We start from the raw sequence: 21564 nt of genomic DNA, 5'->3' as shown, positions 1-21564 counted from the left end.
GTAGATTAAAAAAAGACAAAACCTAATTTGCTTTAATTAAAATTAAAAAAGTCCATATTTACATGATATCTTTAGATTAAACAATCATGTAGGAAAGAGAGTAGAGGCATACGAGAGGAAAATGGTACTTGGACAGGTCTACTGGGCAAGCTGCTCGACCGCAACTGTGATTTCATACTCGGCGGCTTTTTCCCTGATAATGAAGTAATTGAAAATTTTTGGACATCCGACTGTTATTTTTCGGATAGTTATACTTGGTTTGTAAAAGTTGCTGATAAGCGGCCTGTATGGATGGCGCTCACTCACATTTTTAAAGACGAAACTTGGCTGTGCTTTCTATTGTTGCTTATCTGTACATGGATATTTTGGTACTTCTTCGTATATATGCTTCCAGAACCTCTAGATCATAAAGATTTTTCGCTGGCAGGAATTAATGCCATGGCTGTTTCCATATGTGTCGCTGTCGAAGAGCGGCCTGAATGTTGGGCGTCGCGAGTATTTTTTCTCAATGTAGCTCTTTACGGCATGAACGTTGTGGCAATTTATACTTCCCAACTTATAAAAGTTTTTACTGATCCCGGCTATTTTTATCAAATGCAAACACTTGAAGAAGTAGTTGCGGCAGCTATACCCTTCGGTGGCCCAGATGAGTATCAGGATTGGTTTGAAAATGAAGAAGATATGTGGATTTTTGAAAACTATAACGATACCGAACCATTTATACCAAATTCAGCGAGCCTGCGTGCAGTTAGAAATGGACAACGAGTTTTGCTTGCAAGTCGTATGTATGTTTTACAGGATCGGCTTGCGGATGAACTTTTCCCATTTTCGGAAAATGTGTTTTCTAGCTCACTACAAATAATAATGAAAGCGGGATTTCCACTAAAACTGGAATTCAACAGACTTATAAGGTCTATGCGAGACCACGGCATATTCCAAAAGATAGACGATGATTTTCGCTACAATAACACTTATCTTAATCGCATATCAAAAATGAGGCCAGATTTTAAAGGTATTACTTTTATTTAGATAATACTAATACGTACTTAGGCAAGTATATATTTTTATATGAGAATGAGGGAAATCTTCCAGAAAATGAAGCATTGATTGATTCTTTTTATTTTAAACAAAGAGCGGAAAAATTAAAAAATTTGATTGATAACATGGTAACAAATGTTACCAAATTCATTGGGTCCAGTTGGACTATTTCCTGCTACGTTGCAGTATTTATTTGAGTTAAATTGGCCACACTTTTGAAGAAAGGCCAGAGTCGTTAGGCCTCATCATACTGAAGACGGAAACAATCAGTAATTCATGCTCGAAATTTCCGCTCCTATTAGTGTAACGTCTTCCTGTTCAAAACTATTGAGATACTTAAAGTTGCGAATCAATTTTGTTGATACTGCACTGCGTAGAGTAGTAATGAGCACAGATCAAGCCTTAGAATATACGGAATATGCTATAGAAGTCTTTTTGAACATCGACGGGGCTTCGAAAAACGAAAAGCAAAGTAACTTTCGATTAAAGTACCTAAATTATTAAAGTTGTTTTACTGCGTTGTAGGCTGCAGTAAGATTACTGAGATGCACTTTGGCCCTATGGGGTTCTTGTATTTATATTAAACTTCTGAAGGGTGCATCTGGATTATCAATGAATAGCATAATAGGGGTCCTTGAAAACTATACATACAACAGCATTGCATGTGCCAATCCAGAAATAGGCAAGTATTAGTTACATTTTTTTTGCGGTAGAATGCACACCTACTTATATTTATATATAAGGATATAGAAGATAACTAGAATGAGATGCATATTATCAAACACACTGCAGATGCAGAAATTGCACCTTCTTTGTTCATGGCCTGCGCTTGCAAACTCAAGGCTCCGAGGCGAGTGTTATCACATCTCCAGGCAGAAGTAAAACTGGATCGTGGAAAACTTCTAATATTCGCCAGGAAAACTGGAAACATGAATCTTAGTACTTAACTGGTTTTTTCCATTTGGTCAGTCAACAAATTACGTAACACTACAACATATTCCTTTGAGGGATCCAAACCAAAACGCAATAAGTAACTCATAACAATTTCCTAGTGTCACGCAGTAGCTTTCGTACTTACCTTACCACACACCTATTCACGTATAAAATAAAGTAACACTGAATTCATGGATGGCTACGCGTGGATAATATTAGTTTGCGTTTTTAATTAACGTTTAAAAGAATTCACAGAGTTTAATGAATAATATTTTAGTCAAATATATGTTTATTAAAATTGTATGATCGTTGATTGCTGAAGGTTCAACTTTTCTTCACGGCGGCTACTACACGACTCTTCTCTCGTTTTTGCACATCAACGACAATTGTAGCGTAAGTAGGGTTGTCGTACGTGTAGATCAGGGCCGTATTAAAATGGCATTTTTAGTGTTGGATAGAGGTTACGTGACACTAGATAAACGAGAAAAAGTGCCCAATGGAGGCACATTTTCAAACCATACTTATGGTATTATAGAAGTTACAGAAGAACACAAATGCATCCACAAAATCACGTTTATTTGACAACTAGATTTGAAGTTAAGATAGATAGTAGTGTGGAATTATTGCATTTTGGTTTCGAAGTTACTGGATTTTGTGTACTTTGGGGTGAAAAGTATTTACTATTTAGAGAATATAATGTTTTGTACCATTATATCAGCGATCCTGGAAAAGATGCTTGGCCCATGTGTACTATTTTTTCATATTGGTACTCCAATATGCTTATGAGTAGTCCATTAAATATTTATTTAGGATTTTTTGGAATGTTTTTGCCCGAAAGTAATTCATGGAGTACTCTGAAGGAGTATTCCGATCTGAAGAAGACGATCCTGGCCCAGGACGGTGGACCACATTTTTTATGCGTATGATGATTAGTAAGGGAGTAATCATATGCCACTTAAATACTCTTTAAGTACTCCTTACATCGACCTTAAGGAGTATACCAATATTCCACAACTTATTCCCATTCATATAAACACAACAACACTTTTAAATCAAAAATGTAAAAATTTTATGAAATTATTGCGTTTCCTTAAATGGTCCAAAATGGCTAAATTTAACGTTTTTTACTTCGCAAAAAGATTATTACATAGCTTTTAGAAAGTGAGGTTAACTCCTTTTCATGTCTCAAAAAGTCAAGGGTGAACTTATTGCGTTTTGCTTTGAAAGTCCTCATTTATTTTCCGACGAGCTTAACTCAAATTAACCTTAAACGACCATACCAATCAAATTGAATAATTTAAGCCACCATTTATGATAATCTTGTTTATTTTAATATTTACTGCTCCTGAAGTACTTAACTGTGTTTCTTATAAAGCCTTCTCAGTGATCTTTTCTTCTATAAAAAAAAATGTTGCTATTATTTTAGGGCACCGTTTTAAAGCACAAGCCTTCATAGTTTGTATTAAAAGACTGCTGGTTTCTTTACAGAATCAGCAATTGTTCTAACACTGGACCATCTTAAAGGATCATTTTCCATTTTATGGCTTGGAGTTGTCGCGAGCGTGATTTCATTTTTGGGGGAGCTTTTATATTACTGGGTTTTAAAGCCACGTTTGCATAAAAATAAAAAATTTAAAAGGACTGTTGGATCGATCAAAAAGAACGGGATTAAAAAGCGCAAAGGTGGACAATACGATGAGGCAAAAGGAATTACTCATAATAAAAGGAGAACGGCACGTTGGTTACTTAAGAAAGTTCACTTGAAATTGAAAAACAAAACCAATTCGAATGGCGAAAAGAAGTTTAAATCTAAAAAGGGCAAGCAATTAGTCGAAAACCCTCGCGAAGTGGATATTGTGCGAGGCATTCGATTTACACCAATTAAACGAAGATATATATATTTGAATGCTTATTATTAAAATAAATACATACATACATTGTACGTATTCAATAAGAAGTTGCTACATTGAAATATTTTACATAAAGTTTTGTTTTTAATTCTAAGCCTGAAAAGTGTATACCCAAAATTACAAATAAATATAGTTGTACTGTCTGCCGGCAGGTTTTAAATCTAAATTCTCAACAATGGCTAACAATATTCTTTTGAAATACAATTAAAGGAAACAGTAATAAAAGTAAAACTTTATGATTTTGTGTTAAAACTACTTATTCTGCTTCTGCTTTTAAATTTTGATCTCTTGATGTCTTTTTAGAACAGTTTTGCATATTTTTCTTGTTCAGATGAAATTTAAACTACACAATCTAAGAAAAGAGAATTGGAAAATTTACGGGATTAAAATTTTGTGCAAAAAAGTATAAAAACCATTTTAAATTCTATAAATGGTTAAAAATTTTGACTAAAATTTGTAACGAGTCGCCCTAACCAACTTCGTTCTGGATGCTGCAACAGGCTTAACTCTTACTTTTCCAGAATCAACCCCGGCATACGTAATGCATGTCCTGCATGGGATGTGTACCCACATGACACCAACCATTTTTTCAATTGTAATGTGAAAGCTACGTCTCTCTATGGTCTACCGCTGTTGAAACTGCTAGTTTCTTTGGACTTCCGTAAGAGAAACACTACAACAAAAAGCCACGCATAGGCGAGCGCGTAATTTGGATGCAACGAATAATGATCAGAGTCCATCCAAAACACTGGTGGCATACCGTTTGTCTAACACAACTTCGTCGATCTGGTTACATATATTTCGAACAGGGCACAGCCAAATAGATTGATCTATATCTTTATGCTTAAAACTGGTGCTGTGACGAGGACTGGAGAAGTCGATCAACCTCTGCCCATTAGCGGGGGTTTCTATTTGGAGGCTGAATTTTTCGACCGAGGGGCCAAAAACACCTTCTTTGCCCAACCTGGCGTTAAAGTCGCCAAGCACGACTTTTATATAATGGCGGGAGCAGCGCTCGTGTGTACGTTCTAAGCGTTCATAGAAAACGCCTTTCACCTCATTGTCTTCCTCCCCTGTCGGTGTGTGAGCGCAGATGAACGATATATTAAAAAACTTCATCCGTCATTGTTAGAAAATGTAAATTTTTCGTATAAATTACACACGTAAGCTTCAAATTTAGTTTGGTATACGAAGTATAATCGACTTTAACTTAAAGCGTCCATGCAGCATATATAGGATGCAGTCACGCAAATGGACAATTTCGTCCTACAGGCTTAGTGACAACTTCCGAACTGAGTGCAGTACGGGACATCTAGCAGCCATTCCTACGTCATATTGTTGTCGTAGAGATCGGTCGTATATATAACATATACCGAATAAAAACGTTTATTTTCCGCCCCGTTTTAACAGCTAGAAGCTTTACCATATGCTTACGTATGTATATGGCATATATGATTTTATGTAAAAATAGTAAAGATAAATCTTATATCTTACAACTATATTAAATTCAATTTTTGTCCATTATGCCTGGTTGTCAGTAGGTCAAACTGAACCACAGACTTGGCCATATCATGAAAACGGCTCGCCATTCATTGTCAAATGCGTTTGCCAAAAAAAAAAAAAATGTAACCAAGCATTTGTCACGTTAAAAGTCGAGAGTTCTGGACCGACTCCGATCATTTTTTTTGTTTCCTTCGTTGTGGTTCACGATGGCTTAAGAAAAACTTAAATATGTTAATCCCCGCAATTAGTTGAGCAGGTATCCAATTTTTGGAATAGAGATTCCATAAATGGGAGAGATGTGGTATGGAAATGGGAATGAGAATTGGAATGGGAATGGAATTTGAATGGGGGAAAGGGAGAGCTGCTGTGGGAATGGGGTTGGGAGTGGAAGTGGGAGTAGGAGTGGACTTGAGATTGAGAGAGGGAGTTGGAGTAGAATTTGGAGTGGGAGTGGGAGTAGAAGTGTGAGTGGAAGTTGAAAGGGACAAGGGAGTGGGAGGGGGATAAATGGAAGAAGGTAGGGAGAAAAATAAAAAGAAAAATGGAAGATAAAATAGAAGTGAGTGAGACAGGGAGCGAGGATCCCTTTTCAAACAAAGGTAAACCAGTTTTATGGCTTAGCAAAGCCTGCTGGGTACGATAGTATCCCATATAGCCGATTGTTTGGATAAGGCTTTTCATAATTTCAGCTAGAAACTTCAGATTTCACCAAATGTTACATACATATATTTGTGTCATATATTGTTGTATGAAAAAATCGTTTGGATCGGTCGTATATAAATTAGATATCCCATACAACTTATTGTTCAGATATGAGATTCAGCATCAAGTTTGTGTCACGACTACTGATCTATTATTTATTTGATATTGATAAAAAATGTCGCTTATATATGTACATCTGTCCTCTTAATATTACATTACTTATACAACCGATTAATCTTATATTATGAATGGGATAAGATTATTTCTAAGCTTTATCCATGAAAGGTACGTGGTCTTCTGCACAGCCTAAGACAGTACCGTCCTTGCTTGTTCAAAGTGGGCGATTTTGCTAAGTTTTTTCTTGTAAATGTATGCCACGCCCATTTTCCAAAATTTTACGCAATTTCTATTTTGAGTCATAAGGTCAATTCATGGCATTTCAATTTAATAACCGCGAGCAAGAAACAAACCTTCCATTCTCTGACCATTCCATTCTCTGACCATTCGCGACAATCATTCTCCCTGTCAGCTATTATTTGACAGGCAGATATGGCAATGAAGGAATAGAAAGGTTTTTCACTTGTATGAGTTCACAATTTATAGTACCCTTGCGTACAAGTACACGCTGGGTATGAAAAGTATAGAAGGAATTATAAATATTTTATTAGTCACAGCTATTGTCATTCACTAACTTGAAACGAATAAAAAATATTTTAAAATTTTTAATTGTTTTTACACAATTGCATTAGAGTCTAAAATTGTCATCGCATCAATTACGAACCTCTATGACAAAACAGAAATACGCCACTCATCAAATTATTACATATTCAATTGGTATGCAAACTCATTTTGCCTACTACGTAACATGACGAATGCACACTTTTCGCCATAACCCTAATTGTAAACCCTGTAGGAAAAATTTCAACGGATGTACTTATGGTATATTAAGAGCCGCTATTAGTGCGTGTTAAGTGGTAGGTTAGGTCTGCTATGAGCTGCAAGGAATGCGCATTTTTTAGCTTTTTCAACTGCTTTCATTCCCATCTATTCCCATATGCCCTGATACCGAAAACAGATGTATGCTTTTCCTGTACTGATTCTTTCCATGGATTACTTACACTCTAACAGACTTTTAGATGCTGTGCTGTGCGAGATTATTGCCTTTATTGCTGCTTGGCTGACAATATAGAAATGTACGCGGGCGCAGTTTAAGCTATTTTCTTCCAATGTTTCTACTGCATTGGTTACGGCTACTACTTCCATCTGAAAAACGTTATAGTGCTCTGGCAGCTTGTAGGATCTGTTTAATTCCCTATCAGCATAGTATACCACAGAACCCACTCCTTCCACTACTTTGAAACCATCGGTATATATGTGTGTCGCTTCGTCCAGCATACTTGCGCCAACCATCCACCTTAATTGTGGCTCTAAGAGCCCCCCGCAGAGACGGAATCAGATAGCCTGTTTGTTGTTCGTAGGTAAATGGTAGCTGCTATTTCTCCATAATCTTTCGGCAATAAAATTAAGGGTAAACGCTAATAACGTTTTAAGTACCAGATTTAGAAGAACTAATTTTTTTCAGATAACCGCTAACACTGAGCTCTTACATAGCTCAAACATGAAACTTTCTGAAATAAAATACATAGCTCCAAAAACCCAGCTAAAAATATTTAATGAGAAAAACGTCTAAAGTGAACAATTAAATTTGAGTCTTAGATTAAAACTTTTTCCTACTGCACATATGGCCAAACCAAAACTGGTTTAACATCCAAACTTTTTGAATAATTAAGATAATGAGAGTGTGGAACAAAGTTTAAATTTAAAATCTCATGGTTCCAAAAATTTTGTCCTTTAAAACCAAATCGAAATTAAAGCCTGATTGAATTGAAATCAAGTTCATATTTGGACTAAACGGGAAATTCCCATTTTCTTTCCAAGAAATTGAAACCCATTATATACATAGATGCATTTTCTTGATCAAAATTTTTTTAGTACCTTTCGGTTTATTCAAAATGCTGGCCACCCGATTACATTTATTCTCACAAGGTGTATATTTAATAGTGAAGGCAACCTTCATACCAAATTTCAATATGATTTCTTTAACGGCTTTTAATTTTCGGCTTAAAAACTTTTAAAATTTTTTTTCTTCTTAATTCGATTTCGCCTAATTTCAATAGGGTTCTATCCTAGGTTCAGATAAGTTCGTTATAGTGTTAAAGGACGGCAGACATGGCTTAGTCAAAACTTTTTTCGATGATGATTCTTTTTATCATGGCGGCACCAGTAATAGGTGACTGTCGGAATCAGCTGCTGATCGGTACCTTCTTAATATGACACTTCAACTTCCGACGCAGTATGATTTTGACATTAGTTCATCGATTTACAAATGGAACTTTTACATGGAACTTTTATTTTTGTATGTAGGTATGTCAACATGCTGCCACCTTGTATGTTTCCGCCATGCTGTTGATAGAAAAAAAGAAAGTCTTAGCTATCTCGATTAGTTTAGGCCAGTACGAACTACCCTATACAATTAAAGTTGTAATACACAAGCACACTGCTTTTATTCTTTTTTGTTGGTGTTTTTATAAAATAATACAAAGGTTTTCTCGAAAAATACAGGGCCCGTATCGTGTGTTACGATTCGTATCGAAATCAAGTTTTCACTCAAACATTAAATCAAAATAGCTCTGAAATCATGAGTCCGAATTACCACATATCTGAACTAGAGATATCGCGTGCTAGTTAGATTTATAATTTGTCATAATTTGTGTAAATAGTTTGGCAGTTTCATATTTATAAATTGAACCATGAATTTCGGGACGAATCGTAACACACGTTCCGGGCCCAGTTTTTTGTGAGAAGATAGCTTAACGTTGTAAGGCATATTTGCTTGCTACGCTGTCAACCGCGTTAGTTAAAAAAGTGACAATTACTCTAATTTACAAATATGTAAGTAAATGTGGTTTACAAAAGTTTTTATACTTTAATCGATAAAAGGCAAGTTTGATTTAAAGTATGTATTGAGTTCTTACAGATTAAGGTGATAATTGTGATAAAATGTGAACTTCAATGTTTTATTCTATAGTTTACAATTCAAAATTATAATTATGTAATAGTTTCAACTTGACTCTTCGATCATATTAACATATATCTATACATATATATAAACCAGCTTCAACCATAACTACGTGTTGAATTTGTGCAACCGAACTAAGTACTTCTTATAATACTAGCTATTAACCACACAGTGTTAAGTTCTTGTACTAGTTACTGATATTCCTGTAGGGTGCTTACTACATTTACTTACTGTATATATGTACATATGCATGAAGCCAAAATAATCGATTCAGACATATGTACATACATACAAAAACGTGTCAACAAAACGAGACAAATCCTATTTTCCTGGCAACAAACATTTACAACCAAATTCATACATATACATACACAGTATTATATACATTTGTTTACATATAAAACTAGCAGACCAGGTAGACGTTGTTCTGCCCTAACTTTGATCGGTCTGCATATGTTTTAAGTTTTTTACTCTTATCCCCTTCCCCTCTCACCACTTTTACTTATCCTTTTATTTAATCCTCCTTCTACCTTTTTCTCTCTCCCTTTCTGTTTTTGCCTCACTTCCTTTTCGCTCCATCTATCTTTTCTACCTTCGTCTAACTCTATCTTCATTTTGCACTACCGACTGTTTTTTTATACTCAGCTGAACAGAGCTCACAGAGTGTATTAACTTTGTTCGATAACTTGAGTAAATTTTAAGGTATCTTGATGAAATTTGCTATGTAGGTTCCTGGGCGCTCATCTCAGATCGCTATTTAAAATGAACGAAATCGGACTACAACCACGCCCACTTTTTCGATATCGAAAATTTCGAAAAACCGAAAAAGTGCGATAATTCATTTCCAAAGACGGATAAAGCGATGAAATTTGGTAGGCACATTACTCCTATTACTTATTAGTCAGTTTTAATTATACACGTCGGCACCATATGAAATAAAAAAGGCGTTTTTCTAATTTATTAGACTGTAAACTCGATTTTCTAACAACTCTAATTACAACAAAACAGTCGGTAGTACAAAATGAATATCTTGCCGGGTATACCTACTTCGCCGATGCTCGAGTCGTGAGCATATTTCATCAACCACATTGTTATGAAGAGATGCCATGTCACCAGTGTCTTAGATGTGCGCACGATCCTAAGAACCTAATACCGACTCGGATCACTATCTCGCCGCAGCCAATATTCGCGGCTAAACGCAAGAAACAAAAAACGCAAGGCTAAAATCGCGACAGACTGCCGATGATTTCGCACTAGACTCCCACACCTGCCCTCCGAAAGCCCAAGTTCACCCGACGGAATGCAGGATCATATCTCTATAGAATTTCGTACCGCCGCCGTTAAGGACGACCACTAAAAAAAACTGTTGCGATGGAGAATTCCGAGTTGCAACCGAAATAAAAGACGCTGCCACCAGAGCTAAGTTAAAAGCGAGCGCACTAAGAAGAAAAGGGGAACGAGATGCCTCTGCTTGAAGAAAAAAACAGAGAAAGAAGCTTCTAGAAGTGTTCTAAAGAAAAGTTCTTCGAAATATTCACGGACCTCTGCGCGTTGACGACGGCAAATAGCGAAGGATATTTAGTGCTGATTTGTACGAGCTTTACGCCAATCAACATAGTCCAGCGAATTAAAACACAGCAGCTACGCTGGCTAGGCAAGAAAATATTTTTGTCGGAACCCGCTTATGGAAGCACTGCGTTGGAAAGACCAGGTGAAACACGATTTAAATTCCTTTCCCAGTTAACCCAACAAACAGACGTGCCATGTTAGACGAACATAAAAACTTAAATAAGCATTAAATAACTTAAGCGCCAATTAAGTACATAGGTAGGAATGTCTTAATAAATGAATAAAGTTCGTTTAATAAGTGCTGCCATATATGTAAATAGGGCCTTCAGCAGAATACAAAAAAATATAATTCTTACCATACACCCTCAAGTGATCTAGTTGTAAAACTAGACTGGAACGGGGTTTGAAGGTCCCAGAAAAAAGTTTTATTATTATTTATACTTTTTGTAAATATTTAGTAATAGAATCTGCGTCAAGATTTTTTATACCCCTATAAACCCCCAAACATCTTTCAGAAAATTTCAAACATATTATCACAACCATTCTTTCGGTATGCTGTTTCACACAAATTTAATTATAGTATTAATAAATTGTTGGCTGAGGGGCAGATTATGTATGACGCTGTGTCATTTGGCGCCGCAGTCACTCTCATTCCCATTCATCATTATATACACCCAGAAAAAAAAAGAGTTGAATCAACAGGATTTTAACATTTTTTGTGTTTACATTTTTCAAACCGAAGTAAAGTGTAATCTTCGTGTCAAAAGAGTTAATTCAACACGAACTTAAAGTCCTAATTCAACACTATGGAAATTGTTGATTCAATACCAAAATTTTATTAATTTAACAGTAACAGTAAGTAAATTAAGAGGAGTTATTGTAAAAAGTGTTAATTTAACACTAACTTAAAGTGTGTATTTAACAATATAAAAAGTATTGCTGTAAGACGAAAATGTGGTTGATTTTATTTGTTACTAGCAGAGTACCCGACGTCGTTCGGGTATAAATAAAAGCAGTACTATATAGGCTAATATATTGGACTAATCCCAACCCCCATTTGTATGGGAGCTGCCACGCCCCTTTTTCGCTATACCCAATTTTTCCCGAGGGGGTAGGGATTAGTCTCATATACCTCCTCACCTAATTTCAGTCGTCTAGCTTTAATACTTTCAGATATATTGACAACGAAAAATTCCAGTTGTATGGGAGTTGCCACGCCCCCTTTTTCGTTATACCCAGTTTTTCTGGAGAGGGTAGGGATTGGTCTCATATAACCACTCACCTAATTTCAGTCATCTAGCCTTAATACTTTCAGATATATTGACTACCAAAAATTCCAGTTGCATGGGAGGTGCCACGCCCCCTTGTCGAAAACTTTTTTTATATAGCCTACAATAGATTGACGCACTCAGGGTATGTCATGGCAAAATTTCGTTCGATTCCATTCTGCGGTTTAGGCTGCAATTCCAAACATACATACAGACATACTTTCACAAATATATAGTAGATTTACCATGATAACTATGGTTAAACTAACTAGAACTGATGTTGAATTAACACTGCATAATCGTTTAATAAAGTTTAACGCTATCCTCCGTTGTTTTACCCTTAAATAAAAGTATTGTTTTAATACTTTTAAAGTTGACTCTAATGGTATTGTATTTATTAAACATATCCAATACACAGTTTCAACTTAAATTTTTTTATAAATGGAATTAATTCAGCGTTCTTATATTAGTATACTTATGTAATCAGGCTTGAGAAAAATCGTATGCGAATAATGCCTACTAATACATAATATAAAGTAATAATAACAATTAAAATAAAACATTTTGGCAAACCATTTTAATAATATTTTACATTTTTTACAAACTTTTCAATGCTCTTTAAGGTATCTTGTTTTGTTTTACTAATATTTTACGCATTTTTTAAATAATTTTTATATAAATAAGTTTGGCAATATTTTTAATTTTTATATGGAATACGATAATGGCGAACGCACATACTTGTATGTCTTTTTATACGACTATTTTGTAAAAAAATTAATGTTAACATGAAAAGAAGTAACATAAAAATTTCGCAAAAGCATTCAAGTTTACTGTCACTCGCTGAAATGAGTGAACGCTCTCATAACTTGCGAATTTCGGTTCACCCGACTAAAATTGACTCGTTGTATTAAACATAATAATTTGATATTAGGTAATTTTTTACGTTTTCGTATTGCAAAAACCGCCTGGTTGTAAATTCGGTTAAATATTCTAAAGTTTGACGTAGATATTGAGTTTTTCCCACTTGCCAGAACAACCTAAACCACTGTACGCTGTTGGAAATTACTAACTTACAATCTCTTCATCGCTATGTTGTCTGGCGCTACCTGATCCATCCAGCGTAGTGGGATCGCTCTCTTCCTCTGCTTACGTAGGCGGGTTCCGATTATAAAACCTAATGAGTCGGAGTATCATCATTCATTCCAGAGATGTTGGAAATTGGACCGTTTTCGGTTTCCTCAACCAACTCTACCCGCCTTCCATTCACCCACTTTTCCCCTTTTCCTCCGTATTTCTCTTCCTCAAAATCTAGCGTGTTTTTCTCCTATTTCCCTTTTTCTTTCGACTTATTGTCTCTTTCCTTTAGGAAGCGCGACGAACTTATAATGTCTTAATATTATATATTGTAGCTAATTTCGTGAGAACATTCCTTAAATTGGGGGTCTATCTCGAACACCTATTAAATTGTAAATCCCACCAAAGATTTTTTTGTAAGCAGCACTGCAAGGGGGCATAACTACATAAACAATTTCTTCTATTCATGTCCAGAAACATCTAAAATCTCATTGTTTCATGGAAAAAAGAATAAAAATGAGAAAATTTGTCAAATAAATATTCTCTGCCTTAGGGCTTGTTTGTTTACATTCTGTATGTTTTGCATTGATGCATAAAATGTAAAACAATAATCTCGAATTGATTTTTTATTGCAAATAGAATTCTGCCGTACACCCTGACTTGTTGTATCGGCTCAAATGACACAATAACACAGTAAATAATTTTGAAGCAAAAGGTACATGCTGGGGATCAGCGTGAGATTAAATATTTAATCCCGATCCCGTCCACTTCAAAATATAGATTGCAAATTATGTGTAAGTATCGAGTTTTTACCGATGTTTAACACCATCTTTTACGCGTTTTTACGTAAATAATTACGTTTAAATCAATAAATTTTTTATGGAAAGAATTCCCATCAAGCTATATTCGAAATAAGTTCGCAAATAAGCATACAAAACTATCCGGACGAATTGATACAACATCTCCATTATACACTTATGAGAGTTTGCGGCCGAGTCATTCCGAGAATTTAAAGTCTAACATTTTTTCCGTACAGTTAGTTGCAGGATTTTCATCTGGCGAACCTCCTGTATAAGTAGGTGAGGTTGAACTGATCGGTCAATAAAGACCTTAAGCACTTAGAGTGATTGTGTCGATAGTTTTACTAGAATTTGTTTGACGAACAAACGGAAGAATTCCTGATTAGGTACCAGGACTTACGATGTAAAATAACTCCGTCCTTTTGGCAAATACTAGAAGATTTCTTTCTTTTCTTCTTTCCTGCTGCCTCTGTTAGCTGGAGCCTTGACCGCGCGAGCGCGGGACACGAACGCAGAATGTGCTCAACCATTTCTTCCTGCAGCTCGCACTTCCTACATCTGCTGTTACCAACGAGGTCTAGCCTATAAGCATAAGACATTAGAAGGCAGTGCCTCCAGCTAGTATGCGCATCGTGAGCTTTAGAGACTAAGGAAACTTTGTTAGTCCAACGTCGTAGGATTTGCACATGATCTAAGAAGTTTTGCAGCCCTGTGCTTCTGCCACGTTATTCCTTCTTGATGAACCATAAGCAACTCCTGTCTCCTTTTGATTTCTCTCTCATCGAGTACTTCCCTTCTTCCTTTTCGTTGCTTTTGTCGCTTTATGATGTATGGTCCGGTCTAAGATAAATATCCCCGACGCTTCCTTGACACTCCAGGAAACTTCTTGATGAAGTACTGTGTGAGATGATTTCTTTGATCGCCGCCTCATCATCAACATGTATATTGACGCAATTGCAGCTTCAGCACGCTCCCTCCAGAATTTCTCCTGCTTTCTTCACGGCTACAATTTCCGACTGAAAGACAATGCAGTGATCAGTACACGGCAGACCCGACCGCTTCCGTTAATTTGGAACTATCGGTATAAACGTACATATTATGTTCTGATGTTCTGCCATTTCCCCACACTTACGGCAACCCGCTGGCTCTGTTGGGGATCCTAGCTGTTATTCGAAGCTCAGGCACCGGACCATGCAGTCCGTTTGCCCTATATTAGATAGCGCTATACCGTTGTGGCCATAAGGCCTGCGCTCAAGCTGCACCGGGACCTTAAGCCTTATTGCATTTGCTAACGCTATATTTTTAACAATTTGGCCTGCAAACGGGATGTACATAATAGTATGGGCTTGAAAATTGCCGTAAATACGCAATTAGAGAGTTTGGACGATATGTCCCACCTATCCTGGTATCCTCTTGCATGCTTACAGTGTCATGGAGACTTTCTTCGCTCTCTATTCCACATAGAATTTCCACGACAACTTACTATCTAGTATAATTCCTTGATATTTTCTGATGCACTTTTCTTGTGGGGCTGCCCTTCCTAAAGCTAAAGCTTATTTCAATTAGAGACCTTGTATTTCCTAGTAACTTTCTTGCGCGTGAGCGGTTAACCCGATTTCATATGCAAAGGCATATACATCCCAAACGCCTGACCCGTCATAGAGCTGATTGTTTGTAAACATCTGCCGCTTATGATGACTCAAAAGTCATTTGCATACGCCGTACGTTTGACTGTTCCTCTGGCAAATAGTTGGTGACCAGCGTCCATAGCGTTGGTGATAATACCCCACCCTGCGACAATCCTCTATTTACAGATTTTGCATTGACCCGTTTGCGATGTGAACCTCCTGTAGCTTAACATGGAGGCAATCCAACTGATTAAGGCCGGATTTACTTCAATCGAGTTGAAACTGTCCACCTCGAAATAAACTTTTTAGCTAATGGTCAATTTTAGAAAAAAAATTTAATGTCACTTAACCATAATTGCCGACTGTTAAAGCTATTTAAATTTTCTCGCCGCTTGTTGTTGTTGTAGCAGTGCTTCGCCCCATCCGATCACAATTGTCATCAATATCCTCTAAAGGGAGTCCAAGGAAACTTGCTCCTTCAACAGGGGTGGACCATAATGAGAGGGATGTTAAAGGCGTTGGTTCCACATTATAATGGAGGATATGGTTGGTGTCATGTGGGGACACATTGCAAGCAGGGCATACATTTTGCATGTCGGGGTTCATTCTGGATAGACAAGAGTTTAACCTGTTACAGTATCCAGATCGAAGTTGAGCTAGAGTGACTCGTATTTCCCTAGGGAGTGTGCGTTCCTCTTCTGCAAGTTTAGGGTATTGTTCTTTGATTGCAGGCTTCACCGGGCAATTCCTGAGATAGAGGTCCGACGCCTGTTTGTGGAGTTCACTGAGGATCTGCTTGTGTTTTTTGGCTTCATACGGCTGTATTCTCAGGTGCCGCATTTCCTCATAATGCTTACTGAGATGACTCCTTAAGCCCCTGGGCGGCGTTGGCTCATCAATCAGATGTCTGTTGGGATGACCAGGTTTCTGGGTATTCAACAGGAACCCTTTGGTTATCATTTCATTTCTCTCCCTGATGGGGAGTATTCTCGCCTCATTATGTAGATGGTGTTCTGGGGACATAAGAAGACAACCCGTGTCGGTTCTGAGGGTAGTATTTTGGCAGGCCTGTAGCTTCTTCCAGTGAGCGACCATATCGGGAACGCGTAGCATGCAATGGGCTGGCCAATTGCTTTGTAAGTGGTAATGAGCGTTTCTTTATCTTTTCCCCAAGTACTGCCAGCAAGAGATTTGACATTTTATTACGGCTCTGGATTTTCGGTACATTTGCGGCTGCATGCTCACCAAAATGTAGATCCTGATCGAACATCACACCAAAATTTTTGAGTGTAAGACAGTCGGTAGCGTAGTGCCATTGACGTGGATGTCCAATATGGCCGACATGTCATGGTCAGGTTTCGCGAGGTGAAAAAACTGGAGAGTTAAGGGAGGTTTTATTTTGTCACAAAGCTCATCGATCTGCGGGCCTGGGCCTGTGGCCATTATTGTGCAGTCATCGGCGTAGGAAACGATAGTAACTCATTCTGGTGGCGAAGGTAGCTTTGATATGTAGAAGTTAAATAAAAGTGAGGATAGGACACCACCCTGTGGCACCCCTTGTTTAATTCTTCTTGCTTTTAGTGTTTCGTTTCTAAATTGCACCGATACCTGCCGACCACCTAAATAATTTGCGGTCAACCTTTTAAGACATGGGAGAAGCGTAGACCCTTTCAGGTCTTGCAGTAACGTGCCATGGATGACCGTATTAAAAGCTTTTGATAGGTCTAGCGCAACGAGTACTGTTCTAGGGGGGGGGGGGGGGGAGGGGCAATTTATCTGGGAGCTAATGGCATTTAACGCGGTGGTGGTGCTATGAAATTTTCTAAAGCCATGCTGATGACAGGCTAGCTGCAAATTTGCTTTGAAGTAGGGGAGCAAATAGCTTCTAGCGTCTTGGCTAGTGACGATAGGAGAGATATCGGGCGATGTGACTCTCCTATGTTAGCTGGTTTCCCAGGCTTTAGTAGCAGGACCACCTTCGCCATCTTCCATTTTTCGGGGATGACAAAGGTGGACAGAGACAGGTTGAAGAAATGTGCTAAATATTTGAAACCCTCTTTTCCTCTTTTTCAGCATGGCTATGCCGTCTGGGCCCACTACTTTAGATGGTTTAGCTTGACCGATGGCATCCTCAACCTCTTTGACGGTGATGGTAATTGGGGACGCGCTGAATTTATGGTTATGCGCGTGTCTGTTGGCCCTCCGTCTAACTTTGTCAACCGTATGATGCATTATATGTTGTCGGCAGAAAGCGCTGGCGCATCTTTTCACATCCGATAGCACTTTAACGCCAAAGGCGATGGGAATTTTGTCATTGTCCTTGGACGGATTTTATAGGGACTTTACGGTGGACCAAAGCTTACCCACACCGGCAGCGGGGTTACAACGACTTAGATGCTCCTCCCATTTCCCCCGCCTGTGTTCATCCAAAAGCAATCTGATTGGTTGGTTTATATCCCTTATTTGGGGGTCGCCGGGATCGAGCTGTCTTATAAGGTCATGTTCTCTCGCTAAATTTGCGGCCTCCGGCGGAAAATGAGGTAGGCGGTACGCTCGAGCGAAATAAGTATTGGCAGGTGGTCGGATGCCAATGTTATCATCGGTTGCCAGTTCACACAGTTTACGAGTCCTACGCTCACGATTGATATATCTGGCGAATTGTGACAGCTTCCTACCATACGATTGGGGGCGTCTCTGTTTATTGTGCAGAACGTCGTTTCTTCTATGTGTTCCTCCACCATCTCACCCCTGCTCTCCGCCTGCAAGTTTGAATGCCATAGGTCGTGTTGGGCATTGAAATCGCCTAAGATAATGCGATTATCGCTAGTGAGTAAGGCTCTAATATTACGGCGGTATCTACTGGGGCAGAAGGTGGCAGGAGGGATGTAGATGTTGATGATTTCTGGGTTTACTTCGCCTGACCGGACAGATAATCCGCGACGTTCTAAGACACTGTCTCTGTGGCCGATGTCGGGATCAAATATATTATATTGCTCTGAGTGGTATATGATAAACGCGAGACCGCCTCCATTTCCGCTCTCGCGATCTTTTCTGTAGACCTTATACCCAGAAGAGGTCTTCACTGCTGATCTTGCTGTGAGTTTAGTCTCTTGAATCGCAGCAATGCGGATGGTATGCCGCTTCATGAAATCGACTATCTCCGTGATCTTGCCAGTTAATCCATTACAGTTTAACTGCATAATTATGAAGTGCAGCGGGGGAGACGTTGTCACTCTAGGAGTAAGTGACGAGTGACTACGTCTGGGTTGTGAAAGGCTAGGGCACAATTGCTGTTGTGGCCTTGGGACTGGCCGTCCCTGGGTAAACATTGTTCCCGTACCCCCGTTTTATTTGGGTTTGCGGCCTGGCAACATGGCGCAATGAAGCCCGTCGGGGGATTCAGTCGCGGAGGCCAGAACATCTAGGAAAGTGGCACCGCCCAAGGCAGAAGTTGCACTGGGCAGATGTCGCAAACATATATATTCGGTGTTGGCAAACGGTGCAAAAGGTGGTAGGGACTAACAGTATGTTTCCCTGACCGACACGCTTGGCTGCCGGAAAAGAGGGGGGAAGAAGACGGAGATTTTAGTTATGAGTGGGAGCGGCCGTATGAGCTGTGGCTTGCTGAGCAGCAGAGCTGCTGGAAGGTAGTGGGGGGCGCCCTAGGCGCAGACTACGGGACGCCCGGCATGAATAGTAAGGAGCCACAAAGGATTTGTAAAAGTTACGAGGATGTATGGTTTTGGGATCTAGCCCAGAACAGCCTGTCTGATGCAACCATCCCTTGCACGTGACACACTGACAAGAGTATGTCCGACCTAAAAAGAAAAGGACACAACAAATTAAATGGGGTTACACAGAAATTACAGTCCCTGGTCGGGAAAAATTCCGAGTCGCTCCGGTACATAGAAACGACTGCCTTGGGAAGCGTTTCACGCCGCTTGGCAAATGTCAGCCCTTGTCGTGGCTCGAAATATAAACGTTTGATGGCGTCATTGAATTTCCAACTTTATTTATTGCTGCTTTTTAGTTTGTATTTTAATTAAGATGTAGTTATGCTAGATTAATGCGTAATTATACTTTTTTTATTTAATTGTGTTCAATGCACTAGAAGTCAACTTGTTACCTAACGTCAAATATGAAAACCGAGACTCCATTACACAGACCGACAAAATTAAAAAAAAATAATAATAATCACACACAGAAATGAACTTATGCTTTTCGGAAGGCCTTGGGTTTGCGTAACCTGAATAGCGAATAAAATTTTTCATTTACGGTCTGATTTTCGAAATATTCTTGCATACAGATACGAAAAGAAAGTTTTCGGCTGTATTCAATACCCAAATATGCATTGAAAACTAATTTGCATTGGCGATCTAACTATCGCACGCCTAGATCAAAACAGCGATTAACTAAAAAAAAAAAACCCAATAATCAGAAAACGCGAGAAACTGAATGATTCTTCCATTTGCGCCAAAGCAATTTATTTTTTTTACAATTCCTTTTCTCGCTCATTAGTGGGTTAATCGAGTATACAGTTCGGTAAGTATTTAACTGGGAAGCTCGTTAGTACTCATAACTTCGAAATTTCAGATTTTTGTGTTAGGTCCCAATCGATCTAAGTGCGCGATGTAACCTTTGAAAGCGAAATCGTTTCGCTCACGATTTTTAATTTTTCTTGCTTTTAGGCAGACTTTCTAATATATGTTTGTGTATCAGGTGGAGTAGTCGGTATTGTTCATATTATTTTAAATGTTTAGTTTTATTAGTAAAATATCATTTCATTTCGAACATGCATGGTTTGCAAGCTTCAAATTTGTAAACAGAATCTTTAAATGAAAATATCGCAAGCCTAATACAGTTTATAGAACAGCAGGTATATAAAATGACAAATAAAGCCCTCTAAAAATTAAAATACATTTTCAAGGAAAATAGTTGAACTTTAAAATTCTATATATATTTTTTTGTAATAAAAAGAAGTTTTCGTTACGAAAAAGAGTAGTGAACAAAACAGAAAAACGTTTTTTTTAACATATTCAGATACAAATATCTCGAAACTAGCACCAATTCAAAATTTCTGAAACCGAATTAAGAGAGAGTGCATCAAAGATCTTTAGAAAAATATTGGCTCATTTCTAGATATGTCGGCGTGCGTTATTTGCACAGCTTTTCTTGAAATCGTGAGGGTGTGGGGATGTATTTCTGCCAATTTATTCATTTGTATGCAACATATCTCTAAAAAAATTGCAAGACTGATGTCTTAAGAGATTGGTATCTTATAATTCTTTACCGGGACCCATTAAACATGAAAACAATATTTCTCCACCCTTTGAGAAAAACATAGTTCTCAAGTTGATATCCAACATCATTCTCGAAATATGATACATTTTGGGAACTTATAGTTCTCGAGTTGAACTTCGATCCACTACCGTTAATAACTTTCAGAAAGAGTTTGACAGTTGTGCCGTTTGATTGAAAATGGTTTCCAGTCACTGATCGCAATACGTATTTGCACACTTATGCTCAACACACATCCGTGTGGGATATGCTCACTGAATTCAATTCTTATACACATGAGCTGCGCAATATTGTGTGCCATTTGTAAGAAGACACATGCGCATGAGTGTGCTCTTTATTAGAAAGAAGCTTCTTGGAAAAAAGTGCCGTGTGCTGTTAGAGTCACTATTGAAAAACAACGCCTGAAATGAACCATAGTTCTCAAGCTGGGCTCTTGGGTAAGTCATGCATATATGTTTACTGGGGTGGAATTGGACTTGAATTAGCCTTAATTTTCTTTGTATCTGCAGAAAAATTATTTTTTTAGTTAACAATTGAGAGAGTATTAAGTTAAGTAATTATACGATCCGCCATAAAATAAAATGGTATGTGGATTTTTATTGTATTCTAAAGTTGCGTCCCGAGACTGATCGCCCATCTCTAGTGCATTCATGAGTAAGTGGCAAGCACAAAAGTGCTAAAGCTTGAACTTAACCAAACATACGTCCAAAAAACCGATCGATCGATCATTACCTATGAGTACGAATGTATTTTAATTATAAG

The 21564-nt window shown here is 38.0% G+C and overlaps 2 protein-coding genes across 3 annotated transcripts in view; one reads left to right on the top strand and one right to left on the bottom strand.

The window, feature by feature from the left end:
- Positions 1-3982, top strand: part of Ir60a (Ionotropic receptor 60a) — a 97601-nt gene extending 93619 nt beyond the window's left edge. For both annotated transcript variants that reach the window (XM_067772748.1, XM_067772747.1), the window contains exons 3-4: positions 76-1012; positions 3460-3982. In XM_067772748.1, coding sequence (XP_067628849.1) covers positions 76-1012; positions 3460-3890 — 1368 coding nt within the window. In that variant the 3' untranslated portion in view covers positions 3891-3982. The remainder of the gene's footprint in view (positions 1-75; positions 1013-3459) is intronic.
- nord overlaps positions 1-21564 on the bottom strand; it is a 173379-nt gene that overhangs the window by 80014 nt on the left and 71801 nt on the right. The gene's annotated exons all lie outside the window — the stretch shown is intronic.

Source organism: Eurosta solidaginis, chromosome 3 (assembly GCF_040869045.1).
Source record: "Eurosta solidaginis isolate ZX-2024a chromosome 3, ASM4086904v1, whole genome shotgun sequence".
Classification (NCBI taxonomy): Eukaryota; Metazoa; Arthropoda; class Insecta; order Diptera; family Tephritidae; genus Eurosta; species Eurosta solidaginis.
The sequence above is the reverse complement of the archived record's forward strand: the minus strand, read 5'-3'. Positions and strand labels throughout refer to the sequence as shown.